This window comes from Euprymna scolopes, chromosome 30 (assembly GCF_053919585.1).
Source record: "Euprymna scolopes isolate OS-2025 chromosome 30, ASM5391958v1, whole genome shotgun sequence".
Taxonomy (NCBI): Eukaryota; Metazoa; Mollusca; class Cephalopoda; order Sepiida; family Sepiolidae; genus Euprymna; species Euprymna scolopes.
The window spans coordinates 85,516,118-85,539,927 of NC_136511.1; the positions used below are offsets into that span (position 1 = coordinate 85,516,118).

The 23,810-nt window shown below is 38.3% G+C and overlaps 1 protein-coding gene across 1 annotated transcript; it reads right to left on the bottom strand.

The window, feature by feature from the left end:
• Positions 1 to 11,145: 11,145 nt before the first annotated feature.
• Positions 11,146 to 19,064, bottom strand: LOC145254532 (uncharacterized). Its single transcript, XM_080113058.1, has 2 exons — positions 17,066 to 19,064; positions 11,146 to 11,228 (listed from the first exon to the last, which is right to left on the bottom strand). The coding sequence occupies exons 1-2, from the start codon at positions 19,062 to 19,064 to the stop codon at positions 11,146 to 11,148; spliced, it is 2,082 nt and encodes a 693-aa protein (XP_079969184.1).
• Positions 19,065 to 23,810: the final 4,746 nt, after the last annotated feature.

The window sequence follows — 23,810 nt, forward strand, 5'->3', positions numbered from 1 at the left end:
CACGTCTACTCCCAGCTGACCTTTCTGGCCGGGGCGGGGTTGTTTGACTGGCATGTTTGGCACTCTTTGACTACTGCTTTCACTGCACTTTTGGACACTGACGGATTAGACAACTGCACAAAATAACATGTCCGTCTCACTCCTGGGTGTCCACTGAGGTGGTGTATCTTCCTGATTTCATCTGCCCCCTCAATAGAGGCGGCACATAATGGTACTAGCTCGGCTTTCTTCTTGATGGTGTCATACCATCTCTGTGGGACCTAAGTGAGCCTATCAGCAAGGTTGCAATTTGAAGTGACCAGTACCGCATCCACAGACAGGTTGTACTCTGTTACCAGCTTTTTTACGGTCTCAAACCTCCGTCTGATCAGTATTTTGCTGGCTGGCTTCGTGCACACTCTGGTCTTGCCTGTCAGTGTGTCTGATATCCAGTGGTACACGCATAGTGAATCTGTGTGTATGTGTAATTTCCTGACTTTCCACTGGAGAGCCAGGTTGATACCTTTTATCACCGCATCGAGCTCTGCCAAGTTGATATGAGCAGCATCATTTGCCAGTCGCAACCAGCAGGAGTCCTCAATCGCAGCACCATTCTTCTCCAACAGCACACCAATTGCCAGAGAGCTCGCATCCACTCACACGTTCAGTTTGTCTCCCTGCATGCACCATCTGCTTTGGCGGGGTGATCCTGCTTTACCCTTGCGATGGTCTCCTTTACCATGCAAACCAACAGATCGTCGGCTGTTTCATCATCCTAGCCTTTGGTGACTGCGCTTGCCCTCCTTTTTATGATGCCTGTTGCCACACGAGTCCATCCACACAATGGTAGGTGTCTCACAATTTTCCACACAGGGAGAATACTGCTTGCCTCATAAAGACATTGGTTACTTCAGGAACTGCAGTTCTGTGCCTCCATTTCAAAGCCCCTCGTTCCTGTCAAACATTCAGGTACAAGACAAGGACGCCATTCTCCAAACGTTCTGGGTCCTTGCACGTCAAACCAAATTCAGCCAGTTTGACCCTCACATGTGATGATGACACAATGTCTTCGTTCACATATATGTTGTAGAAGACTAGGATATAAATACCCAAACTCGCTACAAGAAAAAATAATGAAACAAATTGAATGAAGCAAACAAAGAACTCAAATGCTGGAATAAAATAAACATGTCGTTTATTTTCTGTTGAGAAATGAAAGTCTTGGGTGTACACGTGTTCGTTCGACCGTTGACAACTACGCGCATGGAAGGAAAGGGGAATGCAATAGAGAAACGCGAAGTGGCAAGCCGGCCTGTAGAAAGAGAGGGTTAAGCTCAGTAGAGAGTCGCACCTATGTCTGTTTTGATGGACCAAAGTGAAGGGGAGATAGAGTGAGAATGTCAATCCAGTTCATGGAGAGAGAAAGCGTATAAAGTTTATGTACTGTCTGTTGGCTTTTTGTCCCACATAGTAGCAAGTGGTGTGAGGCACGCGCGTGCGTGCGCACGCATGCCGAAAAGGCACGCTGTCGGTCCGTAGACCGTACAGCTCAAAAGCTGGTCCTAAAAGGAAGAAGCCGCTTATTGCTCTTTCTTTTATAGGTGTTTCCGATGGTCTTTTGCGCATGTGTGGATTTCCTTTGAAAGAGGAAGTGATGTCCATGCATGCGTGTATGTGAGTACATGTGTGTACGTTAGCGTGTGTGCATATACATGTGAATGTGAGTGTATGTACGTGAACGTGAATATATGTACGTGTGTGAACGTGGGCGCGTATGTTTGTGTGCGCGTATGTATATGACAAGTAATATAGCTTGAAATGTGAACGCGTGTTTTTGTGTGAGACTAGAAAAGGCTCGCACAATGTAATCAAGGTACACTGATGTCCCATCTTTTATTGTTTCTTTCTGTGACAACACAGCGTTAATGATGGTCTTCATTATTTGGGGTGCAACATTCAGTCTGAAGCCTAGTCTGGTAAGGCAGTACCTCCTGCCAGCAAACACTAACGTCTGAAATGGCCACATTGTTTCACTGATTCGGACCTGCAGGTATGCTTTTCTTAGATCCAGCAGGGACACATTGGAACCCTGCTGGCGCCACTCTTGTAACTTGCTGGCACAAATGTCAGCATCTGCTGTGAATGCATCAACATACGTGTTCAGTTCACGATAATTCATCACTGGCCTCACCTTTGCATTATTGTGCTGAGCGACCCCCATCAGCAGAATCAGGCCTCTGGGAGGTTCAAGTTTCTCGTAAGGGTAGGGAATTAAACAGCCATCCTTGATCTAATCATGAAGTTCCTCTTCATATGCAGGCCTCATTTGGTCGGGCACATTGTACTCTGTTACCTCATTTCGCAGTTTGGCTGGTTCCTTGTTTTCCGACCACTTCCACGCGGCTGTCCAAGCCTTCTGCTGCTGGTCAAATTCAGCAATAAAGTCTGGCTGATCAATCTTCAAAGCAGCGCACACTGGAACTTTCTCCTGAAACTGTACCGCCCCTGTTTGCATTATGTGAGCACCACCTAGGGCTCTGATGGCATCATAGTCTAGAAGCAGGTCAAAGCTCAGCGATTTCTTGAGTACTACCAGCGCTTTGATGTTAGCTGAATTTCCAGTTTTAGTGTGAATGTTCACAGCGCCCACCTCACAACATGTCCGCATCGCTTCACTGAGAGTGGTTACTATAGTAGTCTTCTTCTTCCAAGTGCGGCAGAGGTCCGCACTCACTATGGTGCAGAAGCACCCAGAGTTGAGGTGTGCTGAGCACAATGTCTCATTGATATAGACCTGAATGGTCAGAACCGCCTTGTCTAATTTCTGTTTGGGGATGAGGTCGATGCTGGTACCTGGTCCCCAACCCCGTTTTCCGAACAATCCCGGGCCATATGACCAGTCTTATTACATTGGTAGCAGCGAATAGCTGTCAGTCGCCACCGGCAGTTCCTCGCAATGTGGCCCTGGTCATTGCATCTATAACACATGACTTCACCACGCAGGCCAGGCCCCTGGGACGGTCTATCATCACTTGATGCGAGCTGTGCAGCAACGACTACCAGTTCTCTCATCTCATAAGTATTCTTCATCACGGTCCTGGCCCAGTTCTTGAGCTAGCCCGCAGGAGTTGCTTTGCTCCAATTGAGAGCCCTGCCAAAAATTTGCATGCCAAGGCCCGCTCAGGCAGCCCACCAAACAACACCATCAACTTTGTCAGCTTGGCCAAATGAACGTTGACAGTTTCGCCGGGATGCAAGGTTCTTGCCTCAAATTGCTCCCAACAGTGGCAGGGTCGATAGTGAATGCCTTGTATAATGCCGCCTTGATCCTTTCATAATCCTGTTTTTCCTCAGGACAAAGCTGTTGATATACCGCAAAAGCCTTGTCAGACAGACGTAGAGGAACCATGTGTTCAATGTTCTTCACACTAGACAACAGGCAATGTAGTTCCACCTTCTCCACCCAGTCAAGTACCGTGGTTGAGCCGTCGAATTCTGGTATTAATTTAAGGTCGAACTTTCCCCCATTACGTCGAAATAGCTTGCAGTTAAATGGACTGGTAAACAGCAAAACAAAATAAAATAAATACAATAAGCAAAAGTTCAGCTAGAATTCGTCACTGACAACTTTCTCTCTCAACTTTTAGCACGTGTTCTCCCAACTGCCTCTGCCATTTTATTAGAAAACTGACCCCATTCCATTTGCATACGTGTGCATTGGTGGAAGATGAGATCTCTTGAGATTCCATGAGACTATACCTTATAAATCCATGGCTGCCATCTTTAATTTCTCTTTCTCTCAGATCCCATCCGAAGGTAAGTTCTATGACTGCATGATACACACACAAGCGGCCGCTTTCTTCTTTGATTATTACATTCAACTCTACAAGAACATTTCAAAGTGAGAAATTAAACAAAAAATTAACACCTTTAGATAAAGACTATTTTTTTTGTTTGTAAAAAAATTTAAAAATGTTTTTTCTAATGCTTGATTAATGTTAAAATGATCAATGATTGATATTGAAAAAAATATATTTATGATAAAATATATATTTTTATGTTTATTTTTATGTTTGTAAAAATAAAATGCATTTTTTAATGTTTGATTAAGAAAAAGATTTTATGATAAAAAAAAATATTTTAGTGTTTATTTTTTATAAAATAAATGTATTTTTTCAAATAAAAACGTTTGTGAGATTTCTCTCACAAGGTTTTTGCCCTGGCAGAATGGAAGAAAACCAAACAGAAATTACAACAAACTCACCTTAAAACTTCAACATAAATTTTATTAAAGTAAAAAAAGGTCCATGTAAAAGATGCATTATCTTCAGCTATCTGCCACTAAGGGCTGGTAACATTCCCAAAGGGAATAATAGTTCATCTTCAATAAAGGCTCGGTAGAATTCCCGCTGACAAAGTAGTGCACAGGTTGGATATGTCGAGTTGACTTCCAAGTCGGGCTGCTAGCTGGGCATACACAAGGAGTATCTCTCCAATGTAGAATCTCTCTAATGGCCGACAAATGACAGGTCAAACAATAGACCTTAATTTCGTCTTTACAGACATCAAATTGTAGCACAAAAGTGCAAATATCATTCGCCCTACTTAAAGGCATTGGTATTGCAATGATAAAGTTCCACTCCACATTTGGCATTAAAACATCCCGAAGCAACAAGTAATTTTTGCTGCCTCAATTCGAGGGAGAAATCCACGTCTGTTTTTCCCTGTGTCTTTCTGGATTCTGGTCTGAAAAGGAATTTTGGCGCCGAGAACATTCTTGGCAGTTAGTTATAACATGCAATTTGATTGGTTAAAATAAATCTGTGGGCAGAGAAACCGTCCAATAAAAAGCTTGCTTATTTCTGCAGAATTTCTTACACACTGTCAAGGAAAGGAAGAAAAACTAATGGATAATCATTACTTTTTTAAACAAGATAAAAAAAAAACTGTCAATAAGTGACGGGTAAGAAATTTTTCCTGACGGACTTAACATTAATACAAATAATAGCAGTGAATTCAATGTGTGTCTGCTGCCAAATTCAAAATTATAACAAGTCATTCTAGTCTAACTAGAGAAATTATCAATGATAAGAAAAAGTGACTTATAAGAATTTATTTTGACATTTTGTCCATACAACTCGAACACACCCACTCACCTATGGTGTCCCGCTGGTCAAGCCCAACACAACTGAAATGATACCAATTATCGCATGAGTCGCAACACACCATAGGTGTTGTTCCATCATTTGCGATCGAACATGTAGGGCAGAAGAAATAGCCTCCTTCTTCCATAAATTCTGCTATTGCAGATTCAGAATTGTGTTTTACCTCTAGGGGATAAATATTTTTTCCTTCATCCTTCAAAACTGAAGCCGAGTGGACCTTATGGTCATTACCAACCAATAATTTTATTACTTTGCCCAAACTCCAGAAAGGTCTGGACTTATTCGGAGATTTGATAAGAACAATTTCACCCTCCGAGACTCTCGGTGGGGCCGTGATCTTTAATGTTGGCGTCTACTTCTCTAATTAAGAGCAAGTAGTTATTGTGCCAAATACGTCTAAATTTACTAACGAATTTGTCCCTCAGTTCAAGGGAATACAAGAGCGTATTTCTATTGAGAGGTTCTGGGGAAAGATCCTCTGAACCACAATTATTGATAAACAAGCGGGGGTGATATCCTGTCTGCAAAAAAATAATTGGGGGGTCAAAATATCAAGGCTTCTATCTGAAGCTGCAATAAATGTGTATGGTAGGGAATTGATTCTCCTACATATGATACAGCTACGGAGAACAGATTTCACTGCTTGTCTCCCCTGGGGGAACCAAAAACCAGATAGCCTTAATTTGCTAAGGGTAGAATTTGCTTCCATATGACAACAATTCAAGTGAGATTCAATAATGACCAATTTGGTCAGGTGACAATTTTTTCCTAACAGTATAGGAAATTTTACATTATATGAAAAAACATTGGAGTTCTAAATGCGTCCTTGGGTCCGCATCAGTCTATCCTTATCCAGAAATAAGCCAAGGGCCGTCACCCTTGGGAGTGCAACTTTATTTGTAAGTTGCTTCAAATAAGGCAATTCCAAGGGAAAAGCTTCATTTTGCATAAGAGAAAAAAGCAACAATTTAGCTCTTTTAACGGTGTCAGTCTTTCGGTGTCGTACTTTGTCACCGAATCTAAAAACTTTTTCTAAGGCATTAATCACCTTAGTTAATGTGGAGAAATCAGATATTTTAATTGGTAAACGACTTTCGTTTGAATCAGTTTCATCCGAGAACATACATGTTCCAATTTTTTTGTTATTGTTGTTAAGACAGGGTAAGGGAGATATGAGCCAGCAGATATTAATTTGATTAAGCCAATTTGGTCCGCGGATCCAAAATTTGAACAAGTGTTCGAACTTAGAGGTAGTAATGCCTCTGGTTAGAAGACTCGCTGGATTGTTCGGTGAAGGAACATATTTGAATTTATGGGTTACCCCACATTTAAGGCTAACCTCCATGAAAGCATTTATTTTTTCTTGATCAAGAGAAGACAACTTTTTTGTTTTGTTAATACCAATGGAGTCTAGGGATAAAAACCTTTCCACTCCACGTTCCACAGCAGAATTGTCGACAAAAAGGTTAAAGTAAGTAGCTACAGGATTTAATACACTATCAATTAAGTAAGATTGGCTGGTACGTAGTGCTTTAATAACTTGATCAAAAGCCGGTAACTCTTCCTTAACCTTTGCATTGGAATTCAAAAATTTGGACCCCTCGCCGAAGGGAATTATGTACTTGGGGAGTTTCCATGCAGCACCTCCCAAGCATTTAATTAACCGGAGATTATCTATTCGTGGAATAAGGTCCAGGCCAGTTATGCCGTGAATAGCAGACCCATTCAATTCAGAGTATCCAGGACAAAGACGAAAACCCTCTTTAGTCAATTTTGACGTGATCTCATCAAATTTGCCCACTTGAAATTTTAACTTCAAATCATCTGCAAACAAGGCAGAAAAAGGAAAGGAATGCTGATGTCCCAATTTAAGAGACACTTCCAGCTCCCTAAGTTTTAAAGAATTAGTCCCCACAAGAGTATTAACAGGCATTTCCACCATCCCAGGTTTTAATTTATTTCAGGGACTTAAACAGTTTAGTATTACATCAGAAAAGAAGGATTTCTGGCTACCCATATTCAAAAGACAGTAAAAATAGACTGAACACCCTTTCGCCTTCATTGATATTTTGAGTACAGGAAATATACATTTTTCCTGTCCCGATAATGATGTATGTTCCACAAAGGATTTGGGACTTTTGGGGCACATAATAGAAAAATGGTTCTTAAAACCACAAACGGTGCAAGGATAAGGAAAACCCTTTATTCCCTTGCAAACAGTCTTACGGTGCTCACCGAGGCACCTGATATATAATTCGAGTTCTTTGGCTTTTATAATTTTGGAGTCAGTCAGTACTAAAAGACTTGTCCATCTCAGTCAATTCAAGCTTAACGCACTCAAGAAGAATTTTAAGATCTTTAATCAATAAAAATTGCTTTGGTCGAGGAATAATATCCTCAGAAATTTGATTCATGATTATAGATGGATTTAAAAATTCCCCCTTCAAACAAGCCAATGCCATCTCATAATTTTTGGGGTTTATATCTAAATTGGATATGAGACCAAATGCCTTTTCCGTCAATTTAGACTTTAATAAGAGTAATTTATCGGCATCATTCAGATTAGAAGTACAAAATTACAAATTTCCTAAGGAAGCTACGAAATTCAAATTTATTTGAAGTCAAATCCCCACTTAATAGAGAACATTCTAACTCCATTTTCATAGGGACAATAGCTTTTGACTTTCTCTGGTCAGGTTCGAAACAGGCCAAATTTTCCCTAACTTTTGCCATAAATTACACCGAATCTTGACAAATATTGAATCTATCCTCAACTGAGGATTTTAAAATTAACTGGTTGAATAAGTCGTTCAGTTCGGACATCCATTTGTGAATGCCCAGAGAAAAATTTTTTTAAATTTCTTATCTAGCCTTTCTTCCATCCAAGCTATGGTTGTTGTTATGCAAAATTTGTAATATCTGTGCGTGAGGTTGCCAAGCTAATCAAGAACCTTGATTCCAGTAAAGCAACTGGCCCTGACGGTATTCCAGTTATAGTATTAAAAAAGCTACAACCAGAAATTGCCCCCATACTTACCAAACTGTTTAAGCGTTGCCTTAAGGAGAAGTGCTTTCCAACATCCTGGAAAACCTCATCAGTATGCCCTGTATTTAAGAATTCAGGTGATAAGTCATCTCCCTCTCAATACAGACCAATAAGTCTCCTGAGTGTCATGAGTAAGTTGCTGGAATCCATATTAAATAGAGAAGTAGTCAACAACCTCAACAGAAATAACCTTCTTATTGACACGCAATATGGCTTCCGTTCTGCTAGATCTACAGCTGACGTGCTAACAGTTATATCACATAGAATTAGCGAATCTCTAGACAAAGGCTTCATTTCTAGGGCAATTGCTCTTGACATATCAAAGGCATTTGATAAGGTATGGCATAAATGCCTACTTCACAAGATTTCCAACTACGATATAACTGGAAATGTTTTCTTTATCATTAAATCATTTCTCTCTGATAGGCTCATAAGTGTATTGGTTGATGGGCAGAAATCAGAGACCCACAGTATTAATGCTGGAGTCCCTCAGGGGTCAATCCTGGGCCCAACTCTCTTCTTGATCTACATCAATGATCTCCCAAAACACATACTTAAATCATTCGTTGACATCTATGCTGATGACACGACTATTTATGGCAACACATCAAAGGCCGTAAATGGCAACGATCTCTCTGATTCTCTCTCCTCAGATCTTGAGCGCGTGGTTCAGTGGGGGAAGAGGTGGCTGGTTACCTTTAATGCATCTAAGACCAAGCTCCTATTATTACATCATAAACGCTCTGATCGCCATCTGGCATCAATTGAAATGGATGGCTCTCGTCTAGGGGAGGCCCCATGTTTTGATAAGCTTCTGGGTTTGACCTTTACTCCTGATCTGAAATGGAGCACATACATCAACTCTGTGGCCAAGGTCGCTGGGAAAATGGTGGGATCCTTCTACCGCTCCAGAAGGAGCGGCAGAAGGATCCCACCACTGATGATGCAATTCTCTATCTGTATAAAAGCCAAGTACGTCCAAGGATGGAGTACTGCTGCCACATCTGGGCAGAAGCTGCTAAAAACAGTCTATCCTGCCTTGACAGATTACAAAATAGACTTCGTGGCTTGGTGGGGGATGACCTTTTCTCTTCCCTGCAACCTCTCTCCCACAGAAGAGACGTTGCGAGCCTGTCTCTGTTTTATCGTTATTTCCATGGCAAGTGCTCGTCTGAGCTCCATTCTCTGCCCCCCCCACCAATCTTTCACGAAAAACACCCGACTAGCTGAAACCACTGTCAATAATTTTCCCCACTCTTTATCCGTGCCTAAATCAAAATGTAGATTCCATGAACAAAGCTTCTTTCTTAGAACTGCACGGCTGTGGAACTCTCTGCCGCTTGCCTGTACCCCCCCCCCTCGAATTCAACTTGGATGTCTTCAAGTCCAACACAAACAAATTCCTGATGAACCTAAGTAATGACACCTATTAAATCCCCAATACTAACTATTACTACGATAGTATCCCACTGATTAGTGTGCCCACAATAACCCTTATCCCCGAGTGGCTCCTGGGCCTTGATAAGTGGTGACCCCCATGTAAAAAAAAAATAAAAAAATCTTCGTTTCTATTCGATAACCCAACCAACGAAAAATCAAGATGGCCGTTTTCACGAGGAATAATAAAAAAAAAAAGCCGCGAACTACAAATTACTATTTTCCGACAACCTAAAACTATAGTCGTCAAGAAGGAAAAAATAATATGTGAAAACCCAAAACCGGCTAAATAAATCTAATTAAGACAACGATATAAATTTAATAATACAAGGGAGATAACCGAAACCTTCGCTAAGCCGAAAATAATTTCGATCACGTGGTGGACCAAATTTGTATAAAAAAAACAAATTCTCCAACACAATTTTTAAGCAACAGACCACACCTGCACCACAACTAATAAAAATATTTTTTTTTAATCAATGAATATCAAAAATATCTTTACAAGGAATTAGAATAATGAAGGAAGAAAAAAGATGGGTTTTTTTTTCCACGTTACGATTTAAGAATGACGTTTTTTTTTCAGTTACGATTTAATAAGATGACGATGTTTTTTATTTTTCAGTTACAATTTAAATAGATGGACAATAGTTATTTATTTATTTATTTATTTAATGAAAGGATATGGTCTTTGTTAACCATTACAATTTAATGTGATAGGTAGTGTTTTTTTTTTGTTTTTTTTTACGATTTACAAATTCAGGAACGTTTCAATATTAAAAAAATCAACAGTCCGCCAAAAGAAACGTTGACATTTATTGCAAGTTAATGATATGAGAATTTAAACTACAATTATAAACCAACGTGACTCTTGCAAGAAAAAAAAATGAAGATGGGGGGGGGCGATACCTTTTGCAAAATAAACGATAGGAAGGGGGGGGGGAATAAATCGCAGCTTTAGAAAGGGGGGGGAGAAAAAAGACGTTACTTTTGCAAAAAAAAAAAAAAAAAAAAAAAAAAAACCCTAGGAGATGCGAAGAAAAAATATTACACCTTTTGGCAAAAAAAAAAAAAACGATGTGCGATTTCTCTCACAAGGTTTTTGCTCTGGCAGAATGGAAGAAAACCAAACAGAAATTACAACAAACTTCAACATAAATTTTATTGAAGTAAAAAAAGTCCATGTTGCAAAAGATGCATTATCTTCAGCTATCTGCCACTAAGGGCTGGTAACATTCCCAAAGGGAATAATAGTTCATCTTCGATAAAGGCTGGGTAGAATTCCCACTGATGAAGTAGTGTGGAGATTGGATCTGTTGAGTTGACTTCCAAGTCGGGCTGCTAGGAGGAGTCCTGTAGAGTTAGTCCAATGTCGAACAAGTGACAGGTCTATTTGACCTTAATCTCATCTTTACAGACATAAAATTGTAGCACAAAAGTGCAAATATAATTGATCCTACTTAAGTGCATTGGTAATTGCAATAATAAAGTTCCGCTCCAAGTTTGGGCATTTAAAACATCTCAAAGCAGCAAAGTATTTTTGCTGCCTCGATTCGAGGAAGAATTCCACGGGTTTCCAACATTACATCTTTTTGGATTCTGATCTGAAAAGGGAATTTGGCACCGAGAACAAGTTATTTTTTGTATTCTTAAACGAAATTGACTTGTTTTCATAAAATTGCGTTTGGCGTAAAGTTTGATTTTTTTAAATAATAAATGTGTTTTTGCATATATAATTTTATGTTTATTCGCTGGATAAATGTATAAAGATTCTCGTAAAACTAAACTTTATTCAATTTTATTCTATAGAAAAATATTTCAGTGGTACGTCACACAGAGATTTATTAAAATAGTTTTGTTTTAGATGCAAAACATTGACTTCAGCTTGGTTGTTGAATTTTTTAAAATAATAAACAGAGTTTTTTTATATAAAATTTTATGTTTATTGGCTAGATAAATGTATAAAGATTATTGTGAAAATAAAATTCATTTTTATTCTTAAGAAAAAATATTTCAGCGGTACACCACACACAATTTTATCAAAACAAGTCAGTTTCGTTTAAAGAGGGGGGAAAAAAAACTTCATCCCTGTTGCATAAGTTTAATTTTTTTTAAATAATAAACATGTTTTTTCATATGTAATTTTATGTTTATAGACAAAATAAAAATGTAAAAATAAGTTGTTTTTTTCTGTAGAAAGTTGTTTTTATGACGGAATGAGATTTGGCGCACCGGCATACTTTTTAGCATCCTGGTGTACTTTTTGGTGTTCTGGCATGCTGCCATCGCAAAAAAGAATTATCCTTTTATTAACATTCATAAGGAAAATTAAGAACATTTTTCATAATGCATAATTATCGTTCGACATCACCTCATTGGATGACAAGCACTACATGATAAAATTCACTGTCAAACTCGTAATCGTTCAATCATCACCACATAAATCTTACCTAGGCTATTTATTAAAAGTTGCTAAAGAAGCAATGCTATAATCTACGGTTTCAAAAACTTATTAATGTTATTGGCGTACCAATAAAGTTAAAGTAGTTAACATAGCAAGCTAAAATCTGAGTTTGAAATAATCTTAAAGTTTAATTTCACTTATATTGCTTATAAATTAATTGAATAGACACTAAAAATCACAATAAAAAAATAATAATCTTCCTACCTTTTTAAGGAGGACGGGGGCCGTGCTCAACATTAATTGTAAAATGATTACAGGTCGAAAAGAAAAGTGGGTTCCTGTCCAGAATTCCCCTCATATTAAGAAAACAAAAGAAAAGAAAAATCTGGGTAAAAGTGCATTTATTGAATATGTAACAACCATTATGTACAATGAGAACAAATCTCTGGACGAAACATCTTCAAACCAGTCACCGTTTTTAACGCCCACATGTACAAAGAATGCGCAAGCACATAACGTTGTGATATGACCACCCACACACATGAAACAAAGGAACTATGTTAGATTTCCTCATGTAGACATACAGTAAACTGGCTGAAACGTTCGAGAACATTGCTATATAAAGATTTGCCGTGAAAATCAAATCAATTTTCCTCTTGTCTTCCCCAAGACTGGATGTCAGAATAACTCTGCCACTGGGAGGGGTTAAAATCTCTCGTCTTAAATTTGCACACTATGCACATGCACCTTAATCCTCATCATGGAAAATTACCATACTGAATGAGAATTTAATTCTCTCTTTTTAAACAATGTTATTTCGGGCTACTGTTTTTTGTGTGATGAACACATGCACACTTCTGCTCTCATGATTATGGAGATCATTTTTCTCTCAGAAAATAATCACGTTTATTTCAAGCCACATGTGACACTCTGGACACAGAAAAATCAGTAATTTTAAACTCCATGCTACTCTCACAAAATCCTCATTTAGCTAATCCTGCATAATGAACACTCATTACAAGAAAACAATTGCGTTGGAACAACTTGAATTAATATTCCTAATAAGTGTTGTTTATTTCATATCAATACAGTCATCTTGAGTTCTTTATAAAGTATCATTATTTTTCAGAGCTAGTTCTACTTTTTTTTTGTTTTTACGTATGTGAGTATGTGATTTTGTGGCACTCTTCTATTGGTCGGCGATCTCGTTAAATTTACCTTTATTGGTCTCTTGGATACTCTACTATTTTGACTTCAAGAGATTTTTCTGCACCTGCAACCACAATTCTAAAAATTACAAGTTAGTGACTGAATGGTCAGTACCTCCAATTGGTAACTCCAGCATAAGTCCTACAAATTAGTGACTCCTCAAGTCCTGCATTGGTAACCCCATGTGAGCCCTACATTGGTAACCTCGACTACAAAAGCAGCACGCAACCCAACCCAAACTTTTCATCACGGCCAGTACACTGATTGATTGCTGACTACCTCAACTCAACCTTCAGGGAATAACTAGTCACATAAATCACTTAGCGTTGCTTTTATTTCTTCCAATTCTTATTGATTAATGATTTTATCCCTCCTGACCCTTTTTGCAGATTGTAACTAGGATATCTGTCCATGACTCTTCTATCTCAACTCAATCTAAACATTTCTCTCGACTTGTGAATAATAATTCTTAATTTTCTTTGTGCACTTTTCTAAATGTATATTCTAGCACCTGTAATCATCTTTAATCCACAATAGAACTCTGGCATTTTGTCATAAATATAACAATGATAAACATTAGTAGGTGTTTCCTCTGGCAGACAGCAACTTTGATAAAGTTACTTGGTCAGACGATGACCATATTCGGTATATCAATTTCTATTGAATCATTTTATGAATCTATCCTGAGACCTTTATGGTTCGCAGACAAAGAATTTCCAGATAAGTAGAAACATCTTAATTTTCCATCTGTTTTCTTCTGTTATCAAAATTGCGTTTCTGTAAATTCATTTTTCTCCTTTTTATGAAAACTTGATATAAGAATGTTGAGAAGAAATTTAAATATTTTTTATCGTAACATAGTGAAAGATGAGACAAATTGATCTCTTAATTATGTAATTTTAACACGAAAGTTATATTTGGGCCATTGATATTTTTGTAAAGTTGGAAACACATGATTTTATTTTCTTGAAAGGATCCAAGAATTATAAAAAGATTTGTGATGCAAAGTTAATATTCAACGTTATATTTAGAAAAAATTAAAACCTATTTTATTTAAAGGAAAAAGATTATTTAACGAAGGTTATATTTGCAAAACGGAATCCAAATGTATCCTAAATTTATTGAAAATATCTGAGAATAATTCAAATGTTTATATTTTAGTCAGTGACTAATTATTTAAAAGGTGTGATTGAAAGTAATAATCATTTATCCAAATGATAAATGAATAATATATATATATATATATATATATATATATATATATATATATATATATATATGTTTGGAGGTACACAATTTATATACACATTTGAACATTGGCGGAAATCTCTCTAGAGCTCTTACGGCTAACATCTCGTCAGAAGAAAAATCGATAGCAATGAAAAATAATATTAATGGTGAAAATAAAGAGCAATAGAAGGATCCATCTATTGCTCTTTATTTTCGCCATTAATATTATTTTTCCTCACTATCGATTTTTATCCCTCTATTGCTCTTTATTTTCACCATTAATATTATTTTTCATTGCTATCGATTTTTATCCTGATGAAATGATAGCCGAAAGAGCTCTAGAGAGATTTCCACTAATGTACAAATGTGTTTATATATGTCTTTGTAATTTTAATTTAACATTTGCAGTTCAGAAATTCTTATTTCTTTACTAAAAGAAAAATAATATATTATTAGAGTTTGATTAGGATGTTAATGTTTCATTTTCAGAGTCATAAGTAATATTTTATTCTTTATTAATTGAGAAAAAATAATAAACAAGAAAAAAGAGAAGAAATATCTAGGGTTTTGTAATGCTTTTAGGGCACACCCTAATAAAATAAATAATTCGATACAAGCTTCTGAAATGACAAACGCAACAACTTCATAAAAGGTCACAGAAAAGGTTTATTGAGGAGAATGTGGTATTTTCCTTGTAGAAAGCTGGACTCTGGCACCTGGTATTATCGCGGTAGTTATTCCAGTGGAATCGTCGATACCGTAGAGATAACACCGAGGTAGAGAGAGAGAGAGAGAGAGAGAGAGAGAGAGAGAGAGAGAGAGAGGGAGAGAGAGAGAGAGAAGAAAAGGAGGTCCGTTCCGTTTGGTGTCTCTCTGCGTAAGCATGAGTTGTTCTTCTTCAAACCGGATGCTGGCCGATTTCATTTGGGGATAGGAAGTATCAATGCGCCGTACCACTGACTGGTCAAGATGTGGCCGAATAGCACAGGGGAGAGGCATTGATTCGAGGAAGAAAAAGTCCCATTTGTTTCTGCTACAAATATATAAACCCAATATTAGCCTAAGACTTCAAGTAACTTCTTCAATTAAGAACTGTTTTCTTAAAATTTTGTCCTCAGTCGTGCAAGATTTTCATCAAAGAAAAGAATGAACAGTTTCATTATTGAGAAAGATTTTTGACAAAATAAAATTGCTTTCAAAACAATACTTATCGTCTGCCAAAAAGAACTTTTAAATGAACTTAAAACACAAAAGCACAAGACAATTTTTTCTTCAATGTATATATATATATATACATACAGGGTACCCACAAAGTCTGGCTACATAATCTACAGGATGCTTCCACAAAGTCTGGCTACATAATGTAGCCAGACTTTGTGGACACCATATATATATATATATATATATATATATATATATATATTGTTACGACCTGGAATGTCTAGGGGTAAAAGTCGTAACACAAAATATAAAAAAAATTATTTAAAAGAAATTAGTTTTCCCGGGTTTTTAGATACAGGAGGGATATATCCATTTTCTCGAAAGACATTTATAAATACAAGACAAAAAAAAAACACATCCAAGTAACAATACCGAGGCCAATGGAAAAATTAACACAATTTTATTTACATATATAAAAATATATTGTAACGAAAGTAAAAGAGAATGTGTAACTGGATGAACAAACAAACTTGAAATAGATTCGAGAGAGAATTTCCGCGCAAAAGAAATAACAGTTCACATTCTGTCGTCTGCTTTTAACTCCAAAATGGAAGGATGCCCTTTTTGTGTTTTGTTTTCATATATGAGAGAGAGATATATAGAGAGAAAAATAAGCAATCGACTCACTCAGCGTCGGGTTTTAAATATTTCTGTCGCATTCCTTTCTTTTGAAACAATTTCATTCCTTCGTCTATATTGAATACATCGTCATTCCTCATTATCGCCTTTTTTTCGTTTTCTCTGTCATCAAAATATATCGTTTATTTCTTCGCCGTCGTTAGCATCACAAACGTCGTCACCATCGCCAACACTGTCGCTTCCCTAACCCTCCTCTTCGGCTGCTATGTCGTCACTCACTCGCCACCCTGCGCCGCTCCTTTCCCTCTCTCTAATGGTATACCTTTCTCTCTCTCTTTGGCGCCCCCTCTCTCACTGTATGTACCTGCATCTCTCTCGCGTCACTCGCTCAATAATACGCGAGGCGTATGCCTGCAGCTTTCCCTCTCTCTAGTTTCATATCTTCTCTCTCCCCCTCTCTCTTTCTTTACAGTTTATAGGCGTCCCCTCGCTGTATTTTCGTATGTTCTCTCTCTGTCTTTCTTTCTTTTTCCGGATGTTTACAAATTCACTGAGAGCAGACGACAATATAAAGCGCGATAAAAACAGAATTTTCTCTCTCGACTTTTTTTTTTTTTATAATATTAAAAGTAATTATTGTCTCAAATTATTTTTTTTTTTTCACATATTTGTAACACCCCCTCCCATATTAAAAAAAAAAGAAAATCTTTTCCAAAGATTTTTTTTTTTTTTTCATACTTATTTTGTCCGGTCCCACACGTTTTCGTGTGATATTGAAGTCTCTTGGAATTATCTTACGATCTTCTAAAAGAAACATACTGGACATGAAATTCGATGCTTGATCAGACTGTATTACCCTCGGTAGTCCGACCATGGAGAAGAAGTTGAGAAGAGCCCTTGTGATTTTCTCAGCAGATATGTTCCTGAGCGGGACTGCTTCTGGAAATCTGGTAGATGCGCAGAGGATAGTGAATATATACTGATTTCCTCGTTTGGTCTTAGGAAGTGGACCCACGCAGTCGATTAAAACGCGGCAAAATGGTTCTTCAAAAGCGGGTATAGGATGTAGGGGGGGGGCGATTGGTATCTTCTGATTCAGCTTGCCTGCTATCTGGCAGGTGTGGCAAGTTCGGCAAAAGTTGGATACATCTTTGCAGACTCCAGGCCAGTAAAAGTGTTTGGTGATCTTATCATAGGTTTTACGGACGCCTAAGTGGCCTCCCAAGGGGGTTTCGTGTGCTATTTCCAACACTTCGGCCCTACGTACCTTTGGTAACACTAGTTGGTATATCACCGCCCAGTCTTCGTGAGTTGGGGATTGCGGGGGTCTCCACTTCCTCATCAGTACACCATTTTTTATCAAATATCCGGAGGGTATTTTTTCCAGTTCTACTTTGGGCAGTGTTTCTTCGAGGAGGGGGGAAATCCGATCATCCTTCCACTGTTCTTGTATGATCAGTTGCCGTGAAGTGGGAACTTGTAGGGAGGTTTCGTAGGTATGGGTATTATTTGGATCTGTCGGTGGCGAGTTGAGCTTCCCCTCAAGATTCATGAATGATTTCGATAGGTCGATTTCCTCATCTTCCCTGGACCGATCTTTTGCCTCTAACCTTTCCTCTGCTGTTCTTTTTGCGGACTGGGCACGGGTTACTGCACACGCTGGGAAGATGCCGGGGTATTGTTCCTCTATCATCTCAGTGTTTTCTGAAGTGTTTGGCTCCACCATCACTCTCGGGTGGGGAACAACTCTTTCGCCGGCTAGATCATTCCCGAGTAACATCGAGATACCCTTCATGGGTAGGCTATCGACTACGCCTACTTCCACCAGACCACGTACTATGTTCGAATCAAGAGAGATTCGGTGGATCGGTACGTTAATATACCTTCCCCCAATTCCGCGAATTATGACGGATTCTCCTGTCGCCGTCTGTGACTCGCATGGCATACTCTGTTTTAAAACCAGCGATTGGGTTGCTCCAGTGTCGCGAAGGATTTTTACTTTCCGCCAATTTGTGTGGTCAGTTATCGGATATATCAGACCATCCGACACAAATGGTTGGAATTCCTCCCTGATTTTATCGCCGTCGTTCTCTGCAGGGGGTTGGTAGGTGGTGATAAAGCCTTGCGGTTTACCAAGTGGTCTTTTCATCGAGTTCACATTTTCCCTTGCGGGGCAGTTCATTACAATATGTCCAACCTTCCTGCAATAATAGCACATTACAGGCCTATGTGTCTTTGTCATTTGATAGGTGGGTGGTCGGATCGAGTTGTTTGGGGATCTGTTTCTGATGTCAGGGGGTCGATATATCTTACTGTCTGGACTATGCCCTAAGCTGTGGGTAACACTACTTGTTTTCCAGGAGTTCGAGCGGGTCTCGGATAATTTTAGGGGTTTATTTCCCTCGCATGCATGCGTCAGGGTGTACTCGTCGGCAAGGATCGCCATTTCGTATGTTGTGTCGATCCGCCTCTCGTCCAGGAATAATTTTAGTTCACTAGGGAGGCAGCTCTTGAACTCCTCCATCAAGATCATTTGACGGAGTTTTTCGTAATCAAAGGTGGCATCTTTAGCTAGGGTCCACCTATTGAAATGAGTTTCTTTCTGACGGAAGAATTCAACGTACGTCTGGTCTTCTTCCTTTTGGCATGACCGAAATCGTTGCCGATATGCCTCAGGCACTAACTCGTAATTATGGAGGATGGCACGTTTCAGGCGGTTGTAGTCGGTGCAATCTGCTAACGATAGGGAGGTATATACTTCCTGTGCTTTTCCTTTCAGCGCCGTCTGTAGCAGCATCGGCCATGCATCCCTGGGCCATTTAGCGCTCAGAGCTATCTTCTCAAAATGTAGGAAATACCTGTCCACATTTTCTTTGTGGAACGTCGGTACGAGCCGGATATTTCTGGGGATGTCGAATTCTTCCCTTCATTCCTGACGGGGTTCAGGTGTGCTCTCTGTCAAAATCCGCAACACGGACTCGTCCACTAGGTCATTATCGACCAAATGTTCCGTCACTATCTCAATTAGTTTGGCTTTCCGCATACCCGGTCTGTAGTCTAACTCATACTCTCTCGCTATCGATAATATGTCATCTTTTTTCATCTTGCATAGTTCTTCAAATGACGGTGACTCTAGGAATGCTTGAACCAGTGCCATCTTTTTTTTTTCTTTTTTTTTTTTTTTTTTTTTAAACACCTCTTGTTACTTTAAATGTGTCCACTGTCTAGTGTCTTTGGAGGAGGATATTCCCGGATGAGCCCCCATTTATGTTACGACCTGGAATGTCTAGGGGTAAAAGTCGTAACACAAAATATAAAAAAAATTATTTAAAAGAAATTAGTTTTCCCGGGTTTTTAGATACAGGAGGGATATATCCATTTTCTCGAAAGACATTTATAAATACAAGACAAAAAAAAAACACATCCAAGTAACAATACCGAGGCCAATGGAAAAATTAACACAATTTTATTTACATATATAAAAATATATTGTAACGAAAGTAAAAGAGAATGTGTAACTGGATGAACAAACAAACTTGAAATAGATTCGAGAGAGAATTTCCGCGCAAAAGAAATAACAGTTCACATTCTGTCGTCTGCTTTTAACTCCAAAATGGAAGGATGCCCTTTTTGTGTTTTGTTTTCATATATGAGAGAGAGATATAGAGAGAGAAAAATAAGCAATCGACTCACTCAGCGTCGGGTTTTAAATATTTTTGTCGCATTCCTTTCTTTTGAAACAATTTCATTCCTTCGTCTATATTGAATACATCGTCATTCCTCATTATCGCCTTTTTTTCGTTTTCTCTGTCGTCAAAATATATCGTTTATTTCTTCACCGTCGTTAGCATCACAAACGTCGTCACCATCGCCAACACTGTCGCTTCCCTAACCCTCCTCTTCGGCTGCTATGTCGTCACTCACTCGCCACCTTGCGCCGCTCCTTTCCCTCTCTCTAATGGTATACCTTTCTCTCTCTCTTTGGCGCCCCCTCTCTCACTGTATGTACCTGCATCTCTCTCGCGTCACTCGCTCAATAATACGCGAGGCGGATGCCTGCAGCTTTCTCTCTCTCTAGTTTCATATCTTCTCTCTCTTTCTTTACAGTTTATAGGCGTCCCCTTGCTGTATTTTCGTATGTTCTCTCTCTCTCTCTCTCTCTCTCTCTCTCTCTCTCTCTCTCTCTCTCTCTCTCTCTCTCTCTTTCTTTTTCCGGATGTTTACAAATTCACTGAGAGCAGACGACAATATAAAGCGCGATAAAAACAGAATTTTCTCTCTCGACTTTTTTTTTTTTTATAATATTAAAAGTAATTATTGTCTCAAATTATTTTTTTTTTTTCACATATTTGTAACAGCATATATATATATATATATATATATATATATATATATATATATATATATATATATATATATAGGGTGAATCTGGTGTTTGAGAACATCACTTATTTTACCCATTTTTTCCTGTATATTAACTTTTATTATTTTTTTTACAGACAATCAATTATGGAAATAACACAGGAAACGAAAAGACATGCTGCAATAGTTGCAATAATGGCAGAACACAGCGATTTGCAAATTGCACAATTTCTTAAAGTCGCCCGAACCTTTGTTTTTAAAGCTTGCAAAGAGTTAGAAGATAATGATGGACAAATTTCCCCTGTTACTAAACGTAAAAAGCATCAGCAAAGCTCTGAAAGCATTTTCTTTCAAAAATTTATTCATTTAAAAAAAAATGACTGTTATCAAAACAAATTCAAAAGTGTGGGGAGCGGGGGTCATCCTTGTCATTGTACCCAAAATTTGCGTAGCATTTTATTTTAAATTATTAGAGAGAAAAAGCACGTTCAGATGGACACATCATTATTGCATTTAAAAAATTGAAAACTTTTTCTCAATAGAGACCCTCAAGATTGGGACAAAAATTTAAATTACCTCAGTCTAGAAGGATTTCTCCACCACTGACAAAGAAGCTAGATTGGAACAGCATGGTGTCTGCTTTTGAGGATTACAAAGTTTTGTACCCTACATTAAAAAAAATAAATATTTAATATACCCTTTTATGATCTGTTTTACAATCCACAATGATTCGAAAAAGTGGTCGAAAATCAAATATACAGCAAATCAATGTTACCATTGCCAATAAAAGTGTAGTGGTACTCAAGTTTGATTAGAACCCTTTTCCACCACAAATAAATAAAAAAAATCAAATATATGAAATAAATTTTGTTTATTTACACAAAAGTAAAAAAGAATCATTTTTCAGTGTCCAAAAAGTGTATGTTGGTAGACAGTTCTCTTAAATGTGAAAGTTATTTAGCCTGTTCGTTGTATTGCAAGAAAGAAGCAGAGAATGTCCTTTGTTTTCTTAGTGAGAAAACAGGTTTACTTTTTCTGTGTGATATTAGGAAAGAGGAACGTAAATGTCTTTGTGCACGGCTGAATATCTGCATTATTCTCTCTGTGTGTGTGTGTGTGTGTGTGTGTGTGTGTGTGTGTGTGTGTGTGTGTGTGTGTGTGTGTGTGTGTGTGTGTGAATAGGTGTGTCTTGTCATGCTGGCAAGAACAAGTAGCCACAAGTTGGTAAGAGAAAAGAGAGGTAGAAAGTACATGTTTATGGGCACGACTGAATGTCTGCATTATTCTGTGTGCATGCATGTGTGACCTTGAACGTGACCTTACACGACCTTGAACCTCTGATCGCGGCCCAGTTATGATCTTAACCCTGGGTCGATGCCCAATTATGATTATACTAGTCACCGGGTAATTAATTATGTCGACTGGGCAACCAGGTCTGCCAACCGTTGGTATGTCGCGTCACCCAGTGAGTCCTCATCAAGGCATTGGAGGACTCTTCTCGGTTGCACGGTCCTCAAGGCCTGTTCTTCTTGGTCGTCCTCTTGACTGGGTGTTCGTTGACGGGAACGGGGTCACAAGTGGCAAGTAAAAAGAATTAAAATTACATGGAACAACAGCACATCAGCAAGCAAACTCCGGAGGTTGGTTGATATATAATGTATTTAGGAAATTCATAAATGATTATCTACAGACGTATGTACAATTGAAGATTAAATGGAAGCAAGCAATTAGATTTGTGAATGAGCTTCTTGTTGAAATACTCGGTGGGAGTCGCGGACCGTTGTAATTATCACTAAGGTGTTCTGGCTGGTCTCTTCCTAGGTCCTCTGAATTCTATTAAGTTGCAAATTGAGCTCTCTGGCGACCAGCAAGGGGGAGAGAGAAGTCGGGTGGCTGGAGTCCTCTACCGAGACCTTATCTCTGTCTCTCCAGAGATCTCTCTCTGTCTTCTCTCTTCTTATCTCCTATCTCTCTCTCTGATTAAATCGAGTTTTACAGATCTTATATAGTAAAACCCTTGAATAATGACGATGCCTACGTTCGTCTTCAACCAATCAAATTGATTGATAACAATCCACCTGATTCCTTCTCATTGGTCAATTTGGCCTGTGGCAGGTATTATTTTTCCGCCCCCAATTTCCAAAATCAAATTGACTCCTCCCCAACTTGTCTGACCCCGCCTTCTTTATAATGTTTTTTTCCATATTATCAACTGATAATCAGAGGAAATATTATTGTTTAGCTTGTAATAGATCACCAGCTTTCATCTATTTAAAAAATATCCGTTTGATATTCTTTCCCCTTTGAATTTATTTGTTTTGTAAAAACATCCGTGTGATTTTTAAAAAATATTCTTTACATGTCAGAATTCCCTTTTGCGCCCAAAACAATTTGCTAAAAGACATTGTTAGATAAGTAATATTGAAAAACAATTCGTGAGCTGACGTCATGAATTCTTTTATCAGGCCCGATCTGTTTCGTGTGTGTGTGTGTGTGGTTCTCAGATCAAAAACGATCCGACATTTCACCTGTCATCCAATACATTTCAAGCCGACCGACATTTCAAAGCTCTGATTCGGAATATTTTGTGTTTGGCTCGTGTAGTTCAAACGCGAGCGTATTTTGGTTAAAAAAATGTTTTAAGTAATCTTTCACTTTGAAGTTTAGCAGGCGATTTCTATTTTTATCCCCCGACCGTATGGTATCTCAACAACAAGATTTTGATACATAAAAATATTAACTAAAAAAAAATTTTTTTTTTTTTTGTAACCGGTGTTCGCCCGGGATTGATTATCACATTTAACAAAAAACGTCACATCGACCCTACTGATCTGATGTGGCCCCTCTTTGGTGTTACACATGCGTCTGTGCGAATAGGTGGGTTTCGTCATGCTGGCGAGGAAGTAGCAACGATGACATTGATGAGAGAAAGAGAAAAGAACAAAAAGTGAGAGGATGAGAAGATTTTGCTCATCGTTTATATATTTTTCGATAGGTTCCTAGGTGAGTTGTAAAAAGGTTTGAAAATTAAGTCTTTCTTTGAGCGTTGATTGGTTAAAAAGTGAACATCTTTGTCACGTGGTATGCTTTGTGAGAAATTCCATATACAACCGCCATCTTTCTTGTTTAGGCCGGCCACACAGTTCTAGTAGCCGGTCTGTGATTGGTTAATTTTGAATGA

Excerpts from the sequence above, each read along its gene's own strand:
- LOC145254532 (XM_080113058.1), bottom strand. The coding sequence starts at position 19,064 with ATGCTGCTACAGACGGCGCTGAAAGGAAAAGCACAGGAAGTATATACC. Across the intron at positions 11,229-17,065 it reads TATGTTTCTTTTAGAAGATC|ATCAGAATCCAAAAAGATGT; the intron begins GTAAGATAATTC and ends TTCCCTTTTCAG.